The sequence below is a fragment of the Brachyhypopomus gauderio genome, chromosome 3 (genome assembly GCF_052324685.1).
Source record: "Brachyhypopomus gauderio isolate BG-103 chromosome 3, BGAUD_0.2, whole genome shotgun sequence".
In the NCBI taxonomy this organism is placed as follows: Eukaryota; Metazoa; Chordata; class Actinopteri; order Gymnotiformes; family Hypopomidae; genus Brachyhypopomus; species Brachyhypopomus gauderio.
The window spans coordinates 545,538-567,296 of record NC_135213.1 but is presented as its reverse complement, the minus strand read 5'-3'; the positions used below and the strand labels follow the sequence as shown (position 1 = coordinate 567,296).

At 45.4% G+C, this 21,759-nt stretch overlaps 2 protein-coding genes across 3 annotated transcripts; both read left to right on the top strand.

Annotated features, from left to right (window-relative positions):
• The first annotated feature begins 26 nt into the window (after nucleotides 1-26).
• c3h5orf34 (chromosome 3 C5orf34 homolog) lies at nucleotides 27-5,028 on the top strand. 2 transcript variants are annotated; one of them, XM_076998709.1, is made up of 12 exons: nucleotides 27-373; nucleotides 446-526; nucleotides 1,018-1,640; nucleotides 1,827-1,919; nucleotides 2,243-2,363; nucleotides 2,518-2,609; nucleotides 2,755-2,824; nucleotides 3,323-3,472; nucleotides 3,627-3,757; nucleotides 3,859-3,954; nucleotides 4,518-4,558; nucleotides 4,680-5,028. In XM_076998709.1, the coding sequence occupies exons 1-12, from the start codon at nucleotides 173-175 to the stop codon at nucleotides 4,850-4,852; spliced, it is 1,872 nt and encodes a 623-aa protein (XP_076854824.1). In that variant the 5' UTR covers nucleotides 27-172; the 3' UTR covers nucleotides 4,853-5,028. The 2 variants fall into 2 exon arrangements, 1 of the variants encoding a protein (XP_076854824.1); XR_013129819.1 differs by lacking the exon at nucleotides 4,680-5,028 and having other exon boundaries at nucleotides 3,627-3,772; nucleotides 4,518-4,553.
• Nucleotides 5,029-7,370: 2,342 nt separating this feature from the next.
• LOC143509883 (uncharacterized) lies at nucleotides 7,371-20,859 on the top strand. Its single transcript, XM_076998711.1, has 11 exons — nucleotides 7,371-7,405; nucleotides 9,675-10,410; nucleotides 11,117-11,300; nucleotides 12,233-12,276; nucleotides 15,919-15,941; nucleotides 16,285-16,325; nucleotides 17,138-17,357; nucleotides 18,399-18,558; nucleotides 19,253-19,283; nucleotides 19,634-19,665; nucleotides 19,767-20,859. The coding sequence occupies exons 2-11, from the start codon at nucleotides 9,879-9,881 to the stop codon at nucleotides 19,787-19,789; spliced, it is 1,290 nt and encodes a 429-aa protein (XP_076854826.1). The 5' UTR covers nucleotides 7,371-7,405; nucleotides 9,675-9,878; the 3' UTR covers nucleotides 19,790-20,859.
• The last annotated feature ends 900 nt before the right edge of the window (nucleotides 20,860-21,759 follow it).

The following is a 21,759-nucleotide window of genomic DNA, read 5'->3' as shown; positions in this document are numbered from 1 at the left end:
GCCAACACCTCCGGGTCACTAGAGGGCACTATTACTGGGATCCATAGTAGAAGCACCCAGCCAGTCCGCGGGAAAAACAAAAACCGTTGACAGATCTGCTGTTGTGGCTCCTGCTGCGCTCTGGATGTAGAAATAATATTTTAATTTGTGGTTTGCTTGTTATAAACCTTAAATGGCAACGGCAGCAGTCGGTTTTATGGTTATGTACGACGACGAGTCGGTAGACGTTACGTATGCGGACGGTTCGCGCCTACAGCTGTCCGCGTGCGGCGCGGAGTACGTCCTGGAGAGAGCGCGCGCACACACTGCACATCCCCTCCGCTCGACGGAAAGAGTGCGGCACAGAAGTCGGTTTACGGTCAGCCAGCACAAGGTACTGCGTCCCGTCATACATGGAGTTCCGCTATTTTTTATTATCATACTAACCTGATTTCTTTAAAAACAGGCATTACTGGTCGAAGCCTTGAACTTCCGGAATAAGTACGCCACGCGCCCTTACCTGCCGGAAGAGCTGATCCAGACGGAGGTAGCGCACGAGCGCCCCGGGATGGCGGGGGTTACTTAGAGAATCAACAAACACTTGATTAAAACAAACGTTATCAACTAGATTCTTAAGGATATGTAACTGATGCGAGTAACAAGCTGTGATCCGATTAGCTTCATTCGGATCAGACGGTAATAAAAACCAGTATATTCAGGAGTCAATAAATCAGACATTTAATTATAATTTGCATTTAATTATAATTTACGTGGTTAAGTAAATTAAATTTTTAAGTAAAAGTAAATTAATTCTTTTTTTTTTTACAATTGTCTAGTATTGTCTAACGTTTGTCTAACATCTAATTGTCTAACATATTAAGTGTTAATTTATTATTTCTTTGATTATCATTGTTGACTCATTAGTTATCTGTGTTATTTATCCACTGTCACCATTTATTTGTTAAATGATTGATAATTAATTGACCTATTCAGTTGAGTGGTTATATGCTATTGTAATGTGTGTCTTTCCTCTTTCAGAAGTTTTCCCCTGCAGTGTGTGAGGTTGAGTGGCCTCCAGAAGAGTGTAGCTCCGCCTGCGTCTCTGATGGTGCCGTCGTCGTGAGCTCGGACTCTGGGCGTGCACGGCTGGTGCTGGCTGGCTGTGGGGAGGAGTTCACGGTGGAGTTCACGTGTAAGAGCAGCCAGAGTGAACGACACTCGGCTCTATGTCCTGAGGTCCAACGTGGAGGCAGGCCGGACATAACGTCCCCTGCACACGGGGACAGGACGCAGCAGGACATAACGTCCTCTGCACATGGAGACAGAGGGCAGGACATCACCGCCCCAGGAGAAGAGTTGCAGGAGGGCTGGTCCGGGTTAAACACACAGGAGGAGTCTGCCGTGCTAGGAAGGGCGCACACGCACACACGCGTGCTCCAGCATCACTCACGGCTTCAATACCCACCCGACTGGCAGTACCCTCTGTCTTTAGCTCTCAAACACTGGGAATCTCAGAGGACTAAATGTAGCGGTGCCATCGGTCAGCAGGGTGGAGCGGAGTCTGAAGAATTCCCCACTGTAGAGTCTTCCCCTCGGAGAGTGGTGAAGGGATGTCTGCCTCCTCCTCTCCCTCTCTCATGTCCCTCGCCTCACCTGCACAGGTGTGGGAACCGTCGCCCACAGCAGTGCCTGCTCATGTCACCTCACCTCCTCCGAGTCATGCTGAAGTGAATTTCACGCTTACGACACTGGTGCCCTGCCACTGAACTGGCATGGGTGTGAGCGTGCCTGTAATGTGTGTATGCACATATGCACACGTATGATTATGTGAATGATGTCATGAACAGGTGGAGGTATGGGAACCTGACATCTGATTGGTCAGAGATGGACACACCCACTGAGTTGGTGAGAGTTGTCTGGTGTCACGGCATCATTTACAGGTGATTATCACTGTCAATCATCTGGAATGAGGTGAACATTAGAATGGGCTTTACATATCATGTGACATACAGATGCATTCTTCCATGACATATGATGGAAGGGGTTAGAATGATTTATGCTATTAGTACTACAGAACATTTTGAGTTTGATAATTTGCTGATAATTAAAGTGCTGGTTATTTTTTCATGAATATGTGGTCAGGAAAATGTAAAACCTATGAATTATTATGAATTAATCAGTTGAGCACCTTCTGTAAGCATGTGAAAACCCTTTTTAACCAATGAAGGTAGAGATTAGTTTGTTTATGTTTCATTGTCTCCAGGGTGACGGGTGGAGCAGTGCCTGTGGTGGAGGTGTCTCCCGGCGACGGCTCAGTCATCAGGTCGAATGGGGTTTTAGCGGAGTACTTCACCCACTATAGACGCAGCCCCGTGGCCTGGACGGTCAGCTCCTGTGCCCGCCTTAGTCTGCTCTGACATGCCCACACTACCTGTGTTGTTATACAGACTGTGGAGAGTGTGTAAAATCTAAGTGTGTATTATCTAAGTGTGTTGTACAGGTTGTGGAGAGTATACTATCTGAGTGTGTGTTGTACAGGTTGTGGAGAGTGTGTACTACCTGAGTGGACTTCCTCCTGACCGACCTGGGCAGCCTTATTCAATCAGTTCTGTAGTGACCAGAGCCAGCAGGTCTTAACACACACACACACACACACTCACACACACTATCACAGAGCATATAGCTTCACACAAACATTCATTCACATACACATTCTTGCTACACATATACTCCATATAAATAATTCTACGCAGTGATTGACTGGTTTGGTTTCAGGATCCTGCAGGCCCATAGGCAGGCCAACAGCTCCAGAATCCCTGACTCTGCTCAGACCTGCTGGAGGAGGGTGAGAACCCAGAGTACCACAGCACCCACCCCCTCCAGAACCCAGAGTACCACATAACCCACCCCTTCCAGAACCCAGAGTACCACATAACCCACCCGCTCCAGAACCCAGAGTACCACAGAACCCAAGAGTACCACATAACCCACCCCCTCCAGAACCCAGAGTACCACATAACCCACCCGCTCCAGAACCCAGAGTACCACATAACCCACCCGCTCCAGAACCCAGAGTACCACAGAACCCACCCCCTCCAAAGCCCAGGGTACCATATAACCCACCCCCTCCAGAACCCTCGTAGCAAATCAGTGCAGCCTCTAATGCTGAATTAGATAGTTTGGGTGCTGTTAACATTATTGAAGAAGTTGCTTAATTAAAACAAATGAGTGTATTAGCATATTCTGTGGGTGCTCTTATGGTGCAACAGGGGCAATCAGTGATGTCTTGATTGTGTGAGGCTTAGCTGTGTGCTCTAAATGTGTGTTTGGTTGTGTTGGTCAGGTGGAGGTGTGTGAGCGTGTGAACGTGATGGAGGAGGTGTGTGTCACTGGTACGGGCCGATTTCAGGCCTTCTCCAATGGCACTGCTCACATCACCTTCCTGGATGGAGTAGAAGTACACATGCTGTGGAATACGCAAACACCTGCCCAGGTGGTGCACACCACACACTACTAATCTATACTAGCAAACACATCACCTACCACACAGGTACACATCTAAGTTACACCACAAAAACCTGCACAACATTCTGTAATATCACAGTGTAACTGTATAATATCTGTATGTATAATTTGACTAATGACAGGAAATCGGTGTGGTGCAGCACCAGAGTGCAGGGGCAGAGTCAGTCCTTGCAGGGGCGGGGCTTTGCCAAGTCTCTCTGCCTGATGGACAGCAGCACCTGTTGCAGGTGCATGCTGGTGGAACTTATCACAGGTGTTGTACATAGAGGTATATTCCTCTGTATTAGCATCTCTCACCACATCAAGGACTCACCCCTCTCCCACCTCACAGTTCTCTTGCCACCCCTTCTTCAGGTATATGGAGGTTGCATGGGAATGGTGTAACTGGGTGAAGGAGTCAAACAGAGCAAGCCCCGCCCATTCAATGTCTGATCAACCTATAAACAACAGGTATTAAACTTCTGTATTCATGTCCTCTTCCAACTGTATTTGGAATATTATTGAGGATTTTACCCTCATTAAATAAACTGAAATACATATATATATACTTAATATATACTTAATAGCAATAAGGTAGAAAACCATCCTGAGTCTTATGAGCGGTGCTCTGTTCCAAAGAGTTAGTTAGATGTTAGTCAGGTGTTAACATAATATCTTGATTAAGCCACAAAAATGACAGTGTGTTTTTAATCATTTGTGGAACAAAGATTTTAGTTTTGAAACAGAGGGAGGGGGCTTTATAGAGTAATTAGCAGGAATAGATGGTGTTTCTATTGGTATTAGACAAAACACCTGTTTTGCTGTCATTAGCAGCAACAACACGTGGTTGGCAATTGTGATGGTTTACTGTGAGATTTAGCTGAGTGTTTCCACACTTGGATTCAGAATTCGTTTTATTGTACTCTTTTATGTTCTCACATTCAGGATGGTTATTCACATTTTGTGTTTATACTGAGATTCATGATAAGGTTGAATGTGATGGTATTGAATGTGATGGTGTTGAATTCCTGCAGGTCTGTGCTGGGTGAGCTTCAGAAGATCAGAAGGTTTAACTGTATCCTTCAGTCAGCACTGAATGAACATACAGAAAAGTAAAGTCTGTCATAGGACCGCATAGTTCGTTTTTGTGTGCGGGCGTGTGCATGCAGGCGTTTTCACCCTTAACACATGTGCAGATCTGCTAGAGAATAGCACCATTCTGAACTTCCAAGGTCACCAGACTCAAAATGGCAGGATGACCTCTGACCTCAACAATCTCCCGATCACTGACAGAAGTGTCTGTGAGGCTCTTCAGAAAACGTCCAAAGTGATCCAAGACATAAACAACCTCCTGTCCTATTTACCCTAAATCTACTTTCCTATTTACCCTAAATCTACTGTCCTTTTTACCCAACCCCTTAACACATCGTCTCTAGAACCTCCTTCCTTACATTTATCTTCCTAAAATGTGTATATATATTTTTTTTTCTTTTCCTCTAAATGTTTGAATAATGGAGAAGTTATAATGTTGTTTTTAATAAAGTATGAAATCATCTCAAATTATTGTTGTGTGTTTGACATCACCACGTGAGTCTTAGTTTCCTTAGTGTAGTACTATTGGTGCACAATAGTACTACACTAAGGAAACTAAGACTCACTCATTGTGCAAATGCTGCTGATGAGGGAGGGAGGGAGGGAGGGAGAGAGAGGGAGGGAGAGAGAGGGATGAGAGGTAAAGCTGTTTAGTCATTACTTCCTACGTTTAAGAGTGGTAGAGGAACTCGGACTGAGTGAAAGCAGAGAGACATTTCTGCTGTCTTGTGTCCCTGGATCACAGCACAATGGTATGTACAACGGCTTCAATAGGCACACATGGATTATATGCTATTCTGGGCAGTGTTTATTTACATGTAAAGTGATGTGTAATAAACTATACAAAAACTGCAGATCAACAAAAGATTTTATGTATGTTTTAGAAAAGGTAGATGTATCTTCTAAAGTGAAATAAAAAAAAGAATTTAAATAAAACATTTGGTGTAGAGACCTCAGGCAGTCGTCCAGTCTTAGGTGGGATGTGAAGATGTGATGTGCTTCCTGGTCGTGAATGTTATGGCTGGTGGGTGAGTGTGGCAGATGTAGTGACCCATGTTTCCAAACTCATTCTGTGCGGTTTGGTCATGCCCTCTAAGTGGGTAAAGTAGTCATCATTTTTGGGTGTTTTCACACCCATGAGCTGTGTGTCATGCTGTGGCTGTGATCACACTCTACCCACAGTACATTTACTCAAGTTGGAATTAGGGCTGCAAATCCACATATGCTGGCTATTAGTGTTCTCCAATCTTGATCAAGAAACATTCAGTCTTAACTCAGTATTAGTGCTCATGACATGTCAGCATGCGTTCTGCAAATGCCATAACATAGTTGTTGACATGCTTCATTGGAGTCAAAAAAGACTTCACCGATAGGCCACACAAGGAGACGTTTGATCCTTCATCTACATTTCTGCTCAGCAACAACCAGACGAGAAGCTTCTTTCAGGGTTGCAGTGCAGTGAGGGTCAGACTGAACACCAGGGTGACGAAGACAGGAACAGAGGCCCTCACAGCACTTTTACAGAAAATATATTTTTAAAGGTGGGATTTTAAGCAAACCGTAACTAGATTTATGTAGATTTTAATTTAATTTTAGCCATATTTGTCAATTGTGATTTTTCACCGCAATCAAAATTTGTCCACCATATTTACCCATTTGTGCAATTAGAACATTAGAACAACACACACACACACACACACACACACACACACACACACACACACTAGTGATTATTAGGGGGCTGTGTATCACACGTGCCCAGAGCGGTGGGCAGCCCTAGCCCGGCGCCCAGGGAGCAGTTGGGGTTAGGTGCCTTGCTCAAGGGCACCTCAGTGATGGCCTCAGGCCTGGGAATCGAACCCACAACTCTCCGGTCACAAGACCAATTCCCTACCACAGGATCATGACTGCCCCAGTTGAAGAATATGATACCATTACAGAAGCTGCCACATGTTCAGCAGGTGTTGTGCTAAATACATAATCCGACCTGAATTCACATATCAGACTGCATTGTGCTGGGATAAAGGTTAAAGGAGCAATAAGTCATTTCTGTTCTTTATATTATGAAAAAAACCATTATACTGACTTCTAGTGGCCTGGAGGCATCAGATATACTGCATTAAATATATTTGTTTTTTTTATTATGTTTTGTCTACCGAAAAAAAAGGACTACAGAGCATGCTTGAACATTCATGGCCCATCTTGAAGCAAGTGTGCTTATTTTAACTTATCACACAGTAAACCTATTTTAACATACAGTATTACACAGTAAACGTATTTTACCTCGTTAATAAAATGTTCACAGACAATGTATTTTTTTGTCTTTTGTTATCAGCATCAATAATAATGAATGTTTCATCTGTAGCTGGAGCACAGCAGTAAATATCTACAGCCCAGAGCTGTTGGTCTGTAGATCAAGAACTGTAGGTTAGGAAACAGGGCTCTCTCACTCACAATATTTAGCTAAACCTCTTTTCCAGAGTGACTTACAGATTTATCAGTATGACAATATGTGTGCTCCCTGTGAACTGGTCTTATGGCCTTGGTGTTGTTAGCATCTTGCTCTGTCTTCTCTAAGTGAGAACTACTAAGTGAGTTACAGATCAGTCTCAGATCAGTATGATCTACCAGTCTCTGAGCTGGATCTTTGTAAGCACCTCCTGTTGCAGACTGGTCTCAGATCAGTGTGACGTGCAGTGATCTACAGTGTGGGATCTGCCCCCTCACCCTCATCACACCCTGTGCTATCAGAGTAATGTGTACATACACTTCCTCTTGGGCTTTAGTGAGGGGTCTCGAGCAGATCAGACAGCCTGTGCACCACGGCAGGGTGAGTCATCTTGGTGACATCCAGATTCTTACTCCAGATTCACATGCCTTGATTCATAAGTGTGTGTAACTCCAGGTTCAAATGTCTAGATTCATAAGTGTGTGTAATTCTGGCAGTCATGACCTGGGGGCATGTTTAGTGGAGATACAGCGTTTGAAATTGCCACAGAGACCAGGGAGTGCAAGAGAGCTGCATCCAGGGAGAAGCAGTGAGAGAGATGAGCCCAGTGCTGTGGGTGGAGTAGGAGGTGGAGGAGGGGGAGGTCTGTGTTCTCATCTGGTGGTTTAGGTTGAGTGTACTGGGTGGTTCAGATTGTGTGTACTGGGTGGTTTGAGTGTGTTGGGTGGTGTGGGTTGAGCGTGCTGGGTGGTTTAGGTTGAGTGTGTTGGGTGGTGTAGGTTGAGTGTACTGGGTGGGGAGGTTGAGTGTACTGGGTGGCGTAGGTTGAGTGTACTGGGTGGGGTAGGTTGAGTGTGCTGGGTGGGGTAGGTTGAGTGTACTGGGTGGGGTAGGTTGAGTGTACTGGGTGGGGTAGGTTGAGTGTACTGGGTGGTGTAGGTTGAGTGTACTGGGTGGGGTAGGTTGAGTGTACTGGGTGGTGTAGGTTGAGTGTGCTGGGTGGTGTAGGTTGAGTTTGCTGGGTGGTGTAGGTTGAGTGGGTGTTGTAGGTTGAAATATTTAGGAGCAGGTGTGTTCTAATGTGTTTAAGATACTAAATCTATTATCCAATACTAATATTAGTTAGGTAATATAGTTTTATATGTGTAATAAATAATGATATAAATAATTTTGTTGTGATTGAGAACTGCTCAATGTGACTGTTCTCATTTGTTTTACTGAGGCGTTATTTTTACACCTAGTGCAGTAACGTATGCAAGGGGATGGACAGACTGTATGTATCGAAACATGTGGTTTTGCCACAGGACACACAACAGTTAAAAATACTCACAGGCTTGTGAACCATCAACTGTACTTGTGGACAGAAAAAACAGTTTTGCAGAAAGAACATCAGTTGGCTTCTTTCTCTAGCGAGCATCCAGAGTGGAAGTAATAAGTGGCAGTGGTATAGTATGTAGTGAGTGGCAGTGGTATAGTATATAGTGAGCGGCAGTGGTATAGTATGTAGTGAGTGGCAGTGGTATAGTATATAGTGAGCGGCAGTGGTATAGTATGTAGTGAGTGGCAGTGGTATAGTATGTAGTGAGCGGCAGTGGTATAGTTTGTAATGAGGTTATGCTGGTTGGAGTGTCACTGCAATTTTATATGTGTCTCATTTTCAGCCAGCAGTGGCTCGAAATCTGTAGTTTCTGATATGAGAGATTATATCCCAGGCAATATTCAGTATGGCACAACATTTAGATTTTTATGAATGAGTCTGTCTGGAGTGAAATAGAACATTGCATCGTTTATGGGTCTGATAGATGTGTAGCTTATGGGTCTGATATGTGTGTAGTTCAGGAGTCTGATAGGTGTGTAGTTCAGAGGTCTGATAGGTGTGTAGTTCAGAGGTCTGATAGGTGTGTAGTTCAGGGGTCTGATAGGTGTGTAGTTCAGAGGTCTAATAGGTGTGTAGTTCAGAGGTCTGATAGGTGTGTAGTTCAGAGGTCTGATAGGTGTGTAGTTCAGGGCTCTGATAGGTGTGTAGTTCAGAGGTCTGATAGGTGTGTAGTTCAGGGGTCTGATAGGTGTGTAGTTCAGGGGTCTGATAGGTGTGTAGTTCAGAGGTCTGATTTGTGTGTAGTTCAGGAGTCTGATAGGTGTGTAGTTCAGGGGTCTGATATGTGTGTAGTTCAGGGGTCTGATAGGTGTGTAGTTCAGAGGTCTGATATGTGTGTAGTTCAGGGGTTTGATAGGTGTGTAGTTCAGAGGTCTGATAGGTGTGTAGTTCAGGGGTCTGATAGGTGTGTAGTTCAGAGGTCTGATAGGTGTGTAGTTCAGAGGTCTGATAGGTGTGTAGTTCAGGGGTCTGATAGGTGTGTAGTTCAGAGGTCTGATAGGTGTGTAGTTCAGGGCTCTGATAGGTGTGTAGTTCAGAGGTCTGATAGGTGTGTAGTTCAGGGGTCTGATAGGTGTGTAGTTCAGGGGTCTGATAGGTGTGTAGTTCAGAGGTCTGATATGTGTGTAGTTCAGGAGTCTGATAGGTGTGTAGTTCAGGGATCTGATATGTGTGTAGTTCAGGAGTCTGATATGTGCATCATTTAAGTTCCATAACTACTAAGCTGCTTTGGTTCATGCTCGTTCTGCTATGTATGGTTTCCTGGCTCTGTAGGGCAGTCCCAGAACTGTCAACACCCAGAAGACTTGCTTCAACTCCCCCGTGAAGCCGCTCACCATTGCTCCACACGTCCACCTCAATCCCAGATTTCAAACCAACCTCACCAACCAACAGCCAGTCAGACAGGAAGCTGTGTCCTCCAGAACCAACAGCAAGCCTAAACCTCCTGTCCGCACGCACAGCCATATCACTAGCTTCATGGAAAAAAGAGATAAAGTCCCAGTTGCCACGGATACCTCTCCACGGCTACATCGCAGGGATGATAATGATGATGTCACAGCTTGGAAGGTCTCGGGTGCCATGCCTCCTGTCTGTAGACCTGCAGTCTCTGTCAGTGCTCTGAAGGGGGCGCTAGCCAAGACAGGGCAAGAAGGGTGCCAAGAGATATTCCCTGCCATTGTGTCCACACCCGGACCAGCAGGGTTCAGCAGCACCCAGGGTAACATCTTCTCCAAGAGAAAGGGCTCCAACAGTGGGCAGCTGGGAGTGGGCGAAGACAAACCACTGAACTCCACCAGCATGCCCTTTCCCAAACCTCCACCCATCTGGAAGAAGCCATCTGTGGCCAAGCAGAACATGGTAGAGTTGCACAGTGAAAAAAACACCTGTGACACCCACCAGCTCACAGGCTCCACCTCACCAAAGAGGAAACCTCTGCCCGTTGTGGGAGTACGGCCCCCGAAACCCAGAAGGCCCTTTCGCGTGGATCTGTACCAGTACAGCAGCCACGGTGAGTTTATCTGGAACCAAGGGTACCATTAAACATGATGTTCAGTGCTTTTCTACAGTCTGACATCTAGTCCTGAAGTCCAAAATGCTAAATGCTATACTTCTTCCTGTTGCACCCTTTAACTAACATTCCTTCTAACCTAACCTTCACTAATACCTAGTCCTAACATCACCTGGCTGAATTAATGTTGCCAAGTTCTTAGCAGTGTTATGCTGTTTTGGTTGTGCATTTTGAAGTTGTAATGGTCAGTGAGTAATGGAAACTGATCATGTGTATCAAACCTGTTTAATTCTGAGGTTGTGCATCTCTACATTCTGTAGTTCTGAGGTTCTACCGCTCTACATTCTGTAGTTCTGATGTTCTACTGTTCTACATTCTGTAGATCTGAGGTTCTACTGTTCTACATTCTGTAGTTATGAGGTTCTACCGCTCTACATTCTGTAGTTCTGAGGTTCTACTGTTCTACATTCTGTAGTTATGAGGTTCTACCGCTCTACATTCTGTAGTTCTGATGTTCTACTGTTCTACATTCTGTAGTTATGAGGTTCTACCGCTCTACATTCTGTAGTTCTGATGTTCTACTGTTCTACATTCTGTAGTTATGAGGTTCTACCGCTCTATATTGTTGTTCTGAGGTTGTACCACTCAACTCAGTTCTACTGCTTTCCATTCTGACATGTCACCGTGGTTGCTGTCCTATGTGCAGGTTCCCTAGGACAAGATGTCCCTGCCCTTGAAGACTTCCCCCCACCCCCTCCTGAAGAATTCCCATTGCCACTGGTTGAAGATCTGCCTCCTCCTGCAGAATTCCCACCCCCACCGTTTGAAGCCCCGCCTCCACCTGCTGACCTCTCTTTTCCAGCTCCACCCTTTGCACTGTTAGCTTCATCGTAAGCAAATTATGAGGGAATGTTGATGATTATTATTGTTCTTGACGATAATAATTTGTATATAGGTATTGTTATTATTATTACCATCATCATCATCATCAGTGGGTAAAAAGTGTAGTGGTGATGACAGATGATTCCACCTTTTAGCCCTGTACTAATCAGGCCAGTGTTTTGCTGGTGTGATTTTAGAAAAAGGTACTGAATATTCTGTGTATGTGTGCCTGTCCATGTGCATGTATGTGTGCGTGTGTGTATGTATGTGCTTGTGTGTGTATGTGTGTGTGTGTGTATGTATGTGTTTATGTGTATGCGTGTGTACTCCTGTATATAGCTCTTCCTGTCCGTGTGCATGTGTATGTCTGTGTGTGTGTGCATGTGCATGTGTGTGTCTATGTATATGTGTGTGTGTGTGTGTGTGTGTGTATGTGTGTGTGTGTGTGTGTGTGTGTTTGTGTATGTGTATGTGTGTGTATGTGTGTGTGTGTGTGTATGTGTATGTGTGTGTGTGAGTGTGTGTGTATGTGTGTGTGTGTGTGTGTGTGTGTGTGTGTGTGTGTATGTGTGTGTATGTGTGTGTATGTGTGAGTGTGTGTGTGTGTGTGTATGTGTGTGTGTGTGTGTGTATGTGTATGTGTGAGTGTGTGTGTGTGTGTATGTGAGTGTGTGTGTGTATGTGAGTGTGTGTGTGTGTGTGTGTGTGTGTGTGTGTGTGTGTGTGTGTGTGTGTACTCCTGTGTAGAGCCCTTCCAGTCCATCTTTCACTCTGTTCTACTTTTATCTGCCACTCTCTGCTGCTCAACCACACTACATCTATATTAGATTAACAAATCTAGCATGCTTCATGCACACTAGTACACCTGCTTTCTGTGTATATGGTTTTACCAAGACCTCCACTTTCCCTTTGTGTGTCTGTGTGATGATTTGGGAGGAAGGCAGGAACTCGAGGACTGCTATGATGATGTCATTACAAACAAAGGTTCAGACTCATACATACTCACATGCTACACAAAGATTCAGACTCATACATACTCACACACTACACAAAGATTCAGACTCATACATACTCACATACTACACAAAGATTCAGACTCATACATACTCACACACTACACAAAGATTCAGACTCATACATACTCACATACTACACAAAGATTCAGACTCATACATACTCACACACTACACAAAGATTCAGACTCATACATACTCACATACTACACACAGGTTCAGACTCATACATACTCACACACTACACAAAGATTCAGACTCATACATACTCACATACTACACCAGTAGTGAACCGTGACCATTAAACCTGGGCCCGCTACACCCCACCCCCCGAAATTTTTTTTCCTCTCCTAATAAACTGCAATAAAGAATAAAGAAAAAACCGAGACGACAGTATAGTGCATTCGAATAACATTTGTACTAGATAACTTTTTAAGCAAAATAAGTTTCCAAACAAAATAAGGTTTCACAGCTCCGTGGTTCTCACAAGCGGAATATGTAAATGAGGACGTCAAAGGGCCGAATCGAAACTAGCTAGCGGCGGTGCTAACGACAGCTAGCGTCGCCACAGCGAGCGGAAATTATCATACAGTTAAGCCTGCCCACTAAGAGGGAAGATATGATTGGTCAATTTTACTGTCATTTGAAACTGGTATTGCGCTGAATTATAACAGGCTCACAGGCTTCCACTTAACCCCTCACCTTCCAACACAGATTGAATAGACACGGTTGAATATTTTATTTGCTTATATTTTTGTAATTGTTTAGATGTCGATTGTAAAACTGTAAGTAGATAAAATAAAATTGGATAATTATATATATATTGTGACGTGGGCTTTGGAGAGACGGACGAGACACGAGTCCGCCGATTTACGCACACTCACTTTATTGTACGCACAGAAATTGCGCAATCAGCGCACGAGTAACATGAACACTTCACACAACGTGCAGACTTAGACAACGACGAGCACAGGACACTGCGCGAGCGCACATTAAATAGACAAACCACATTAACCCCAGGTGATTACGAGACGATTCACAGGTGAGACGGATTATCACATGACATAGCCATCACCACGGAATATCCACAGACGCAGACGATGCACGTAGACTACGTAAACACACGCCCAAAAGGGAGGGGCCGGGGTCCTCAACGTGACAGACGCCCCCTCCAAGGGCACTACCCGTCCCGGGGTGCCAACAGGACCGAGTGCCCCGAACCCACGACGATGGGCGGATCCGACGCGCTCCGTCCTGCGTCTGGGAGGTGACTGCCCTTGGCGAAGCGTCCATCACGAATCGCCTAGCACACCCTCCCTGGGAAGACGGGGGAAAAGACGTTAAACACATTCAACGGCACATTCACAAACACACAAACAGGCACGCTCACACACAGAGGAATAAACGGGAAAAGGGGATTTGACACACAGACGGGAAAACTCACAAACATTGGGACTGACAAACAGGGAACAGGCACCAGGCTTCGCGCCAGGAGGAGCGCGAGCAGAGGAGAGAGATCCGGCGCTGCTGGTGCTGCATTGGGCAGTCCTCCTCCTGCTTTCGCTGCATTCCCTCCACCGGGTGCAGCGCGGCGGGCTGACGAGCCCGGTGCGGCGCGGCGGGCTGACGCGCCAGGTGCGGCGCGGTGGTCGTACGCGCCCGGAGCCGCGCGGCGGTCGTACGCGCCCCCTGCAGCACGGCGGACGGACTCTCCCCTCGGCTGGCCCCCTGGGATGTCCACCTCCATTTCCTCCGTCTCGCTGCCACGGCTCCATTCCATGGGCTGCTCCGGGCTGCCACCCCGGGAGCAGTCCATGCTCTCTCCTCCTGAGCGATCCGCAGACGGGGTCCATCTCCCCTTCACAGTCCCCGCTGAACACTCAGAGGAGGGTGGACCGTCCTCCTCCTCCGAGCACAGGTCGTCTTCCTCCCCGCCCTCTATGCCGGAAGAGGGACCTACGGGCGGAGGGGGATAGTCCTCTTCCTCGGACTCCTCCTCCTCCTCCTCCCCGTAGTCTACGGTGGAAGCGTCGTCAAGCGACGGGGGGTAGTCCGCTCTCTCTCCACCGTAGCCCACGGTGGACGCGCCGTCGAGCGAGGGGGGGTAGTCCACTCCCTCTCCACCGTAGTCCACGGTGGACGCGTCATCGAGCGAGGGGGGGTAGTCCACTCCCTCTCCACCGTAGTCCACGGTGGACGCGCCGTCGAGCGAGGGGGGGTAGTCCACTCCCTCTCCACCGTAGTCCACGGTGGACGCGTCATCGAGCGAGGGGGGGTAGTCCACTCCCTCTCCACCGTAGTCCACGGTGGACGCGTCATCGAATGATGGAGGGTAGGCGGCTTCCACCTCTTCCTGCTCCTCCCCCTCGCCAGGGGAATCCCCCTCCCCGAACTCCTCCTCCGGGGTTGACGCGGTAGCGCTGACGGTGCAGGTGTCCACCCTCTGAGACGAGAGGGCGTGGGGATGAGACACGTGTCTGTCCAGCCAGCCCCTCACTGCTTCCTGGCGGAACACCACCGCCCATTCGGGGCTGGAGGTCTCCCGAGCCATCTTTAGCAAGGCGGCGCACTGCGGGTCTCGTTCCAGCTGTCCTGGCGTTGGCGCGGCGTCGCGGTGCGGGGGTGTTCCCTCCTCCTCACTGCAGGGAGGGTCCTCCCCGAGCTCGCCCTCTGATGACGTCCCTGTCTCGCCATAGAGCTCGGGGACGCTGACCCGTATAGGCGAAAGCTCACGGGCAGGCGAGGGATGTCTCTCCCGCCACACCCGTGCAGCTGTCTGGCGATACTCTGCTGCCAGCTCGGGTATGGAGGTCTCCCGAGCTGCGCACAGCAGGTACGCGCACTCCGGGTCCTCCCTGAGCTGCGCCAGTGTCGGCGAAACCCCGCGGCGTGGGGAAGAAGACGAAGAGCGGGGATGCCGCTTGTTGGGCTTCTTGCCCTTCTTGGGCTTGCTTTTGTAGCCCGGCATGATGGGTGTCTCTGGTCGGCTCGTCGTCCTGTGACGTGGGCTTTGGAGAGACGGACGAGACACGAGTCCGCCGATTTACGCACACTCACTTTATTGTACGCACAGAAATTGCGCAATCAGCGCACGAGTAACATGAACACTTCACACAACGTGCAGACTTAGACAACGACGAGCACAGGACACTGCGCGAGCGCACATTAAATAGACAAACCACATTAACCCCAGGTGATTACGAGACGATTCACAGGTGAGACGGATTATCACATGACATAGCCATCACCACGGAATATCCACAGACGCAGACGATGCACGTAGACTACGTAAACACACACCCAAAAGGGAGGGGCCGGGGTCCTCAACGTGACATATATAATGTTTTAAGAATATTTTAGGCCCTCTGAGAGGGCGTAGAGGGCCCTGACGGTTCCCCACTGTACTACACACAGGTTCAGACTTATACATCCTCACACACTACACAAAGGTTCATACTCCTTTACACACACACACAAACTACATAAAGATTCAGACCCACTCACACACTACACAAAGGTTCAGACCCACATACACAAACACTACATAAATGTATAAATTGTTTTTTGCCAACATGCTTGTGTGTCTGGAAACTCACTATATTATCTCTTTCAGAACAAAGCAGTGATGTCCTGAAGGTAATTTTATAAATAATGCAAAATATTAATAATGCACAATAAAATAGAATAGGCAACTGTGGTAATCCTAATACATCAAGTAAATTAAATATTAAGTATATCTGATAAGTGCATAAGCATATATTAATTATCACTAATGTGTGAATGATATTTATTACTGTACGTATCTCTGATTAATGTCTAAATGATATATTAAGTGTATCTGATTATTGTGTACATATTTCGTATGTGTGATTATTGTATAACTGATATATTTAGTATGTCTGATTATTGAGTAAATGATTTATTTAGAATGTCTGATATTGTAAAATGTGCAGCATTTCTTTTTTTACTGTTTTATAAGGATGAATTTGATGACACATATGAGGACATTGAGGAGCGATGGTGAGTCGCTAACCCTCTACCTCTAACTCTCTACCTCTAACCCTCTACCTCTAACCCTCTAGCTCTCTAACTGTCTAACACTCTAACCTTCTAACTCTCTAACCCTCTCACCCTCTAACCCTGACCATGTAACTGTCTAACCATCTAACCGTCTAACTCTCTTACCGTCTGACCCTCTAACCCTGACCATCTAACCATCTAACCCTGACCATCTAACTCTCTAACCCTCTAACCTTCAAAATGTCTAACACTCTAACCCTCTCACCCTCTAACCCTGACCATCTAACCTTCTAACTATCTAACTGTCTCACCCTATAACTGTCTAACCTTCTAACCATCTAACCCTGAACATCTAACTGTCTAACCCTCTAACCCTGACCATCTAACCATCTACCATCTAACCCTCTAACTGTCTAGCCATCTAACTGTTTAACCCTCTAACCCAAACCCTAACACTAATCCTAACCATCTAGGGTTAACCCTTTAACCCTAACCTTAACCCTCTAACCTCCAACCCTAACCCTAATCCCAACCCACTAACCCCCTAATCCTAGCCTTCTAACTTCAACCCTAATCCACTAACCCCCTAACCCTAACCCTCTGTAATTCTCTAGTCAAATACAGAAGACACTTACAGACCTTTGAAAGACCAAGCAAAGCAATGTTCAGTTACCAAGCAATGTTCAGTTACTAATTTTTTTTATGAAACATTTTTACTTTTGTGAAAAACTCACATTGAAGTTCTTGGTAAATAAGCAAAACGTATAGTGCATCTGTGCTGGGGGGACATGTGTGTAGTGTAATGTGTGCAGGCCAGAAGCCGACGGCCACCATGAGAAAACAAACAAGAAAAATACGAAGGAGTCAAAGGAGCAGAACAAAAAGATGGAGAAGGAAATGAAGAAAGGAACAGAGTGTGAAAAGAAAGAGAAAAAAGCAGAGCGAGAGAAAGGGAAGAAAGAAGCAGAGCGAGAAAAGAAAGAGAAAAAAGAACAGGAAAAAAGAGAGAAGGAGGCACGCAAGAGGTTTAAGGTCAGTGGGTGTGGCCTGGACTGTAGTGGGAGTGATGAGGAATCTAGTGGGAGTGGCCAATATGCTAGTGGGAGTGACTAGGACCGCAGTGGGTGTGGCCAGCAGCCAGTTTCATCAGAATATTTTATGTATAACAGGGGTACTCAACTGGCGGACCGCGGTCCGGATCCGGACCCGAACGCAGTCCTGTCCGGACCCAATCTCATTCCTGATTAACTGGATACGGACCAAAACAAAACCGTAGCATTTATTTCAGGGCTATTGAAAAAACACTCTGTCACGAGTGTTACGTTCCCCCCCCCCCCCCCCCCCCCCCCCCGCGCTCAACAGCTTACGTTCGCCTTCAAATACTTGAAGTTCCTGAATGTCTACCAGACTGGGTATTTGATTTATTTAATTAGGAATAGAGGTTTTATTGTTAAGTTTACTTCTGTTGTGAACAAACCAGTTGTCTCAGGTTGAGAGAATTTATTTATTTATTATTATAAATAATTAAATGCACTTTATATAGTGTAACTGTTTACTTTTGCTTTTTTTTAAACAAAGATTTGGGATTTTAAAGGATTTTATCCTGCACTGGTCTGTTGATGTGCAATAAATATCAAAAGTTAAACACCTTTCTGATCTACTCATTTCAACTAACTGTGAATACTGCTTTTTCAAAAAATCCTTATTCATTGGCATATATCTTTTTTTTTACTGTAATGCAAATAGTTACTTTCCCTGGTAAAGCGTTACTTTTATTATAGAGTAATTCAGTTACTAACTCAGTTACTTTTTTGAACAAGTAGTGAGTAATTATAACTAATTACTTTTTTAAAGTAACGTTCCCAACAATGCTTATAAGGGCTATAGCCAAATTAGGGTTAGTGTTTGCAGCGTGGAAGGAGGAGTGTTTACAGAAGGTTGGAAGGAGGGGGGATTGTGTTTGGGGTGTGGTCTGGGAAAGGTTGGGGGAGGCAGAGTGTTTTGGATACAGACTGGACTAGTGTATAAATCTGTGTGTGTGTGTGTGTGTGTAAACCTGTGTGTGTGTTGCAGTTGAAGGGCCCCATCAAGGTCCTGCATGTGTCCAGTGTGAAGTTAAACTGTAGGGGTGGGAAATGGTCGCTGGCCCTGGAACAGGCTGAAATGGTGGAGATCATCCGCACCACAGGCAACCCAGACGGGCTCTGGCTGGCCCGGAACCACCGTGGCCAATGTAATTGATGTTCACACACACACACACACACACACACACACACACACACACACACACACACACACACACACCCAAACATGCACAGTGCACACTCACAAACATGCACGCACACACACACACACACACACACACACACACACACACACACACACACACACACACACACACAGTGCACACTCACAAACATGCATGCACACACGCACACACACACACACACACACACACACAAATGCACACACACACCTACACACATACCCTTATACACACGCGTACACATGCACACTCACAAACATGTGCACACATACACACACACACACACACACGCTCAGACACTCACATACACATGCACATGCATGCTCACACACATGCACACTCACACACACATACACACTCTGGTGTGTGCATAGTTCACAGATAGTTCATAGATAGATAGTTCACAGCTTTAAATATGTTTGAAATGCCAGTACAGCAAATACTTGTGGACACACACATACTATTTGCACATGAATTTATGAAATGTTTGTGTACACATGTTCTATTTACATATAAATATGTGAACTTACATTTGTGCATACATTCACTGTGTGGGAATTGAAAGTTTGAAGCCCTAAGATACAGAGGAAGGAACTTCCTCACAGTTCAACACCCCACACTACTCAACTTCTCATACAATAAACATGTTTCTCTTTTGCAGTTGGCTACGTGTCTGTTGATAATATCCAGCAGTGAGTTTTTTCATATTCATATTCATATTCATATTCTCATATCCATATCCTCATATCCATGTTAGCATATTCATATTCTCATATCCATATTCTCATATCCATATTCTCATATTCTCCTTACCTGTTATTCTTAGATAAACACCTCAGTCACTGGGGCTGAATTTGTGTGACTGCTTTAAATTAATTTCTACCTTCAACCTTTAACCTGACTGTACAATCCCATGCATACATTCAATTCAGTTAAATTCAATTCAAGGTTCTTTATTGGCATGACAAATAATGTAAAAAAAATCCATTCTCCATCCATTCTCCTCCTTCCACCCCCCCCCCCCCCCCCCCCCTTATCTCAGGGATTCAGATACCTATGATGATGTGGGTGGAGGTATGTTTTTGATCAATGAATGTATCGTATATATAAGTATAGAACAATTAATTTTAGTCTGTTCCAATTTTCCCATGTCTTTGTGTGTTTGTTTATTACAGGCTGTGTCTATGACAATGCCTGAGCTCAACCCCGGTGTCCCTGCAGCCCAGCACGTGCGTGCGTGAACGAGCAGACAGCAGGAAACAGTCCTGCCAGGGCAGAACTCACTGTTGTGAATATGCAGCTGTGTCTTTTGCCTTGTTCAGCATTCCCATTACTATTATCCGACAAAAGCATCATTTAACGAATATCACTGTAGGAGTGGTGAGATGTGTTCCTGTGGGGGATGCAGGATCTGGTGTTCCTCCATAAATCCATGGGGGACAACAAATGGTGGTTTAACTCAAGGTTACCATAGCAATGGGATAAAACTGACCATTTGTATTTTGGTTAAATTATTGTGTTTGTGTAGCATGTTTAGTCTTGTTTTGCAGCATGTGTGCTGGAAAAGGTTATGCTAACAGGGTAAGAGTTCCATCACTCAATGAGAAGGGTTGTAGACTTCACCCCAAAGGTGGCAGTCCTATTTGGAAATGCACTCTGTATGCAAATGTACTGTGTTGTCTTTGCGAGCACCCTGATTCCCACTCTGATTTATTCTTCCTCGATGTCTTCATTGCACCGTGAGGCAACCTCCACCGGTTGGAATTTCTGTTTCCATTAGGTATTATCAGGGCCGGAGTGGGACACTTTTTCAGCCCGGGAGTTTTATGCCCAAATCCGGCCCAAAATTATTTTTCCCTCCCAATCGGCCCAAACTAGAGATTAACATGAACCGGCCCATCGGGAATCCTCCCGAATCTCCCGATTAGCCACTCCGGCTCTGGGTATTATCTTTGTTACTTTAATCTAGTGTGGTTATGTTATTGTTTTATATTTTGTTGGATATTGAATAAAGCTGGTTAATTGTGTAGCCATGGTCTTCCTTGGTTATAGCTATACTGGGCCAGTTAGCTCATTATTAGTATCAGATAAAGGTAAATCAATGCTAACACCAAAGCTCAGGTGTCAAACTCAAGGCCCCCATGCCAAATATGGGAAGTGACAACATCTTGACACTGCAGTGTTTACACATCGATGCGATTTTCCCAATAAGTGAAATTGAGAAATACAAATAATGATCCCAAAATGTCCAGGAAGAGAAAAATCGATGCAGATAGAAGGGTGGTTCAAGAAAGATGGGAAAGCGAATACATGTTTGTGCTTCAAGGAGAAAAAGCAGTATGCCTTTTGTGTTATCCCAAGGTTTTATTTGACTCTATAAACAACATTGTTTCTCCACCATCTGCAATGTTGCCAGTGATTGTAATAGGTTTCTTTCTTTCTTTGTTGATAAGGTTATGGCCGTTAGGTCTAATATCCAGCTTGTGACTTGCTTGCCGAAGCGTACTTTACCACCTAGTATTTCTATTTTGGATGAAATCCAGTCCATCACCATAGAGGAGTTGTTAGAGGTGACTAGGCAACTTAAACGAGCCACAAGTTCTTTGGATGTAATACCATGTTCTTTACTTTTGAAGATTTTACCAAGTATTGGCCCTGCTTTATTAGCTATTATTAATTCGTCACTGTCTACAGGCTGCGTTCCAGCATACTTTAAACATGCAACTGTTCAGCCTCTGATGAAGAAACCAAATTTAGACCCAGATGTGGTAAAGAATTACAGGCCTATATCAAAACTTCCTTTTTTAGCTAACATTTTAGAGAAGGTAGTGTCTAATCAACTCATAGACGCACTAGAAAATAACAATATATATGATTATTTCCAGTCAGGATTTCGAAAGCGGTACTTTACGGAGACATGTCTTCTGAGGGTCTCTAATGATCTGTTAATGTCAGCTGACGCAGGTGAGTGGTCAGTATTAGTGTTACTTGAACTTAGTTCAGCTTTTGATACCGTGGATCATCTGTTGTGTCTAGTGCATAAGTGTGCTTGATGTTGAATGGGAGCAGATTAAATGCTGCATAGAAAGTGACGTAATTACATGTGCCCATTGTGTGCGCGGGAGTCTCCCTTCACCATGCCTTGAGACCAGATGCGGTCTTTGCATA

Excerpts from the sequence above, each read along its gene's own strand:
- c3h5orf34 (XM_076998709.1), top strand. The coding sequence starts at position 173 with ATGGCAACGGCAGCAGTCGGTTTTATGGTTATGTACGACGACGAGTCG. Across the intron at positions 2,610-2,754 it reads GTAGTGACCAGAGCCAGCAG|GATCCTGCAGGCCCATAGGC; the intron begins GTCTTAACACAC and ends GTTTGGTTTCAG. Across the intron at positions 2,825-3,322 it reads CTCAGACCTGCTGGAGGAGG|GTGGAGGTGTGTGAGCGTGT; the intron begins GTGAGAACCCAG and ends TGTGTTGGTCAG.
- LOC143509883 (XM_076998711.1), top strand. The coding sequence starts at position 9,879 with ATGGAAAAAAGAGATAAAGTCCCAGTTGCCACGGATACCTCTCCACGG. Across the intron at positions 15,942-16,284 it reads AAAGCAGTGATGTCCTGAAG|GATGAATTTGATGACACATA; the intron begins GTAATTTTATAA and ends CTGTTTTATAAG. Across the intron at positions 19,666-19,766 it reads CTATGATGATGTGGGTGGAG|GCTGTGTCTATGACAATGCC; the intron begins GTATGTTTTTGA and ends TGTTTATTACAG.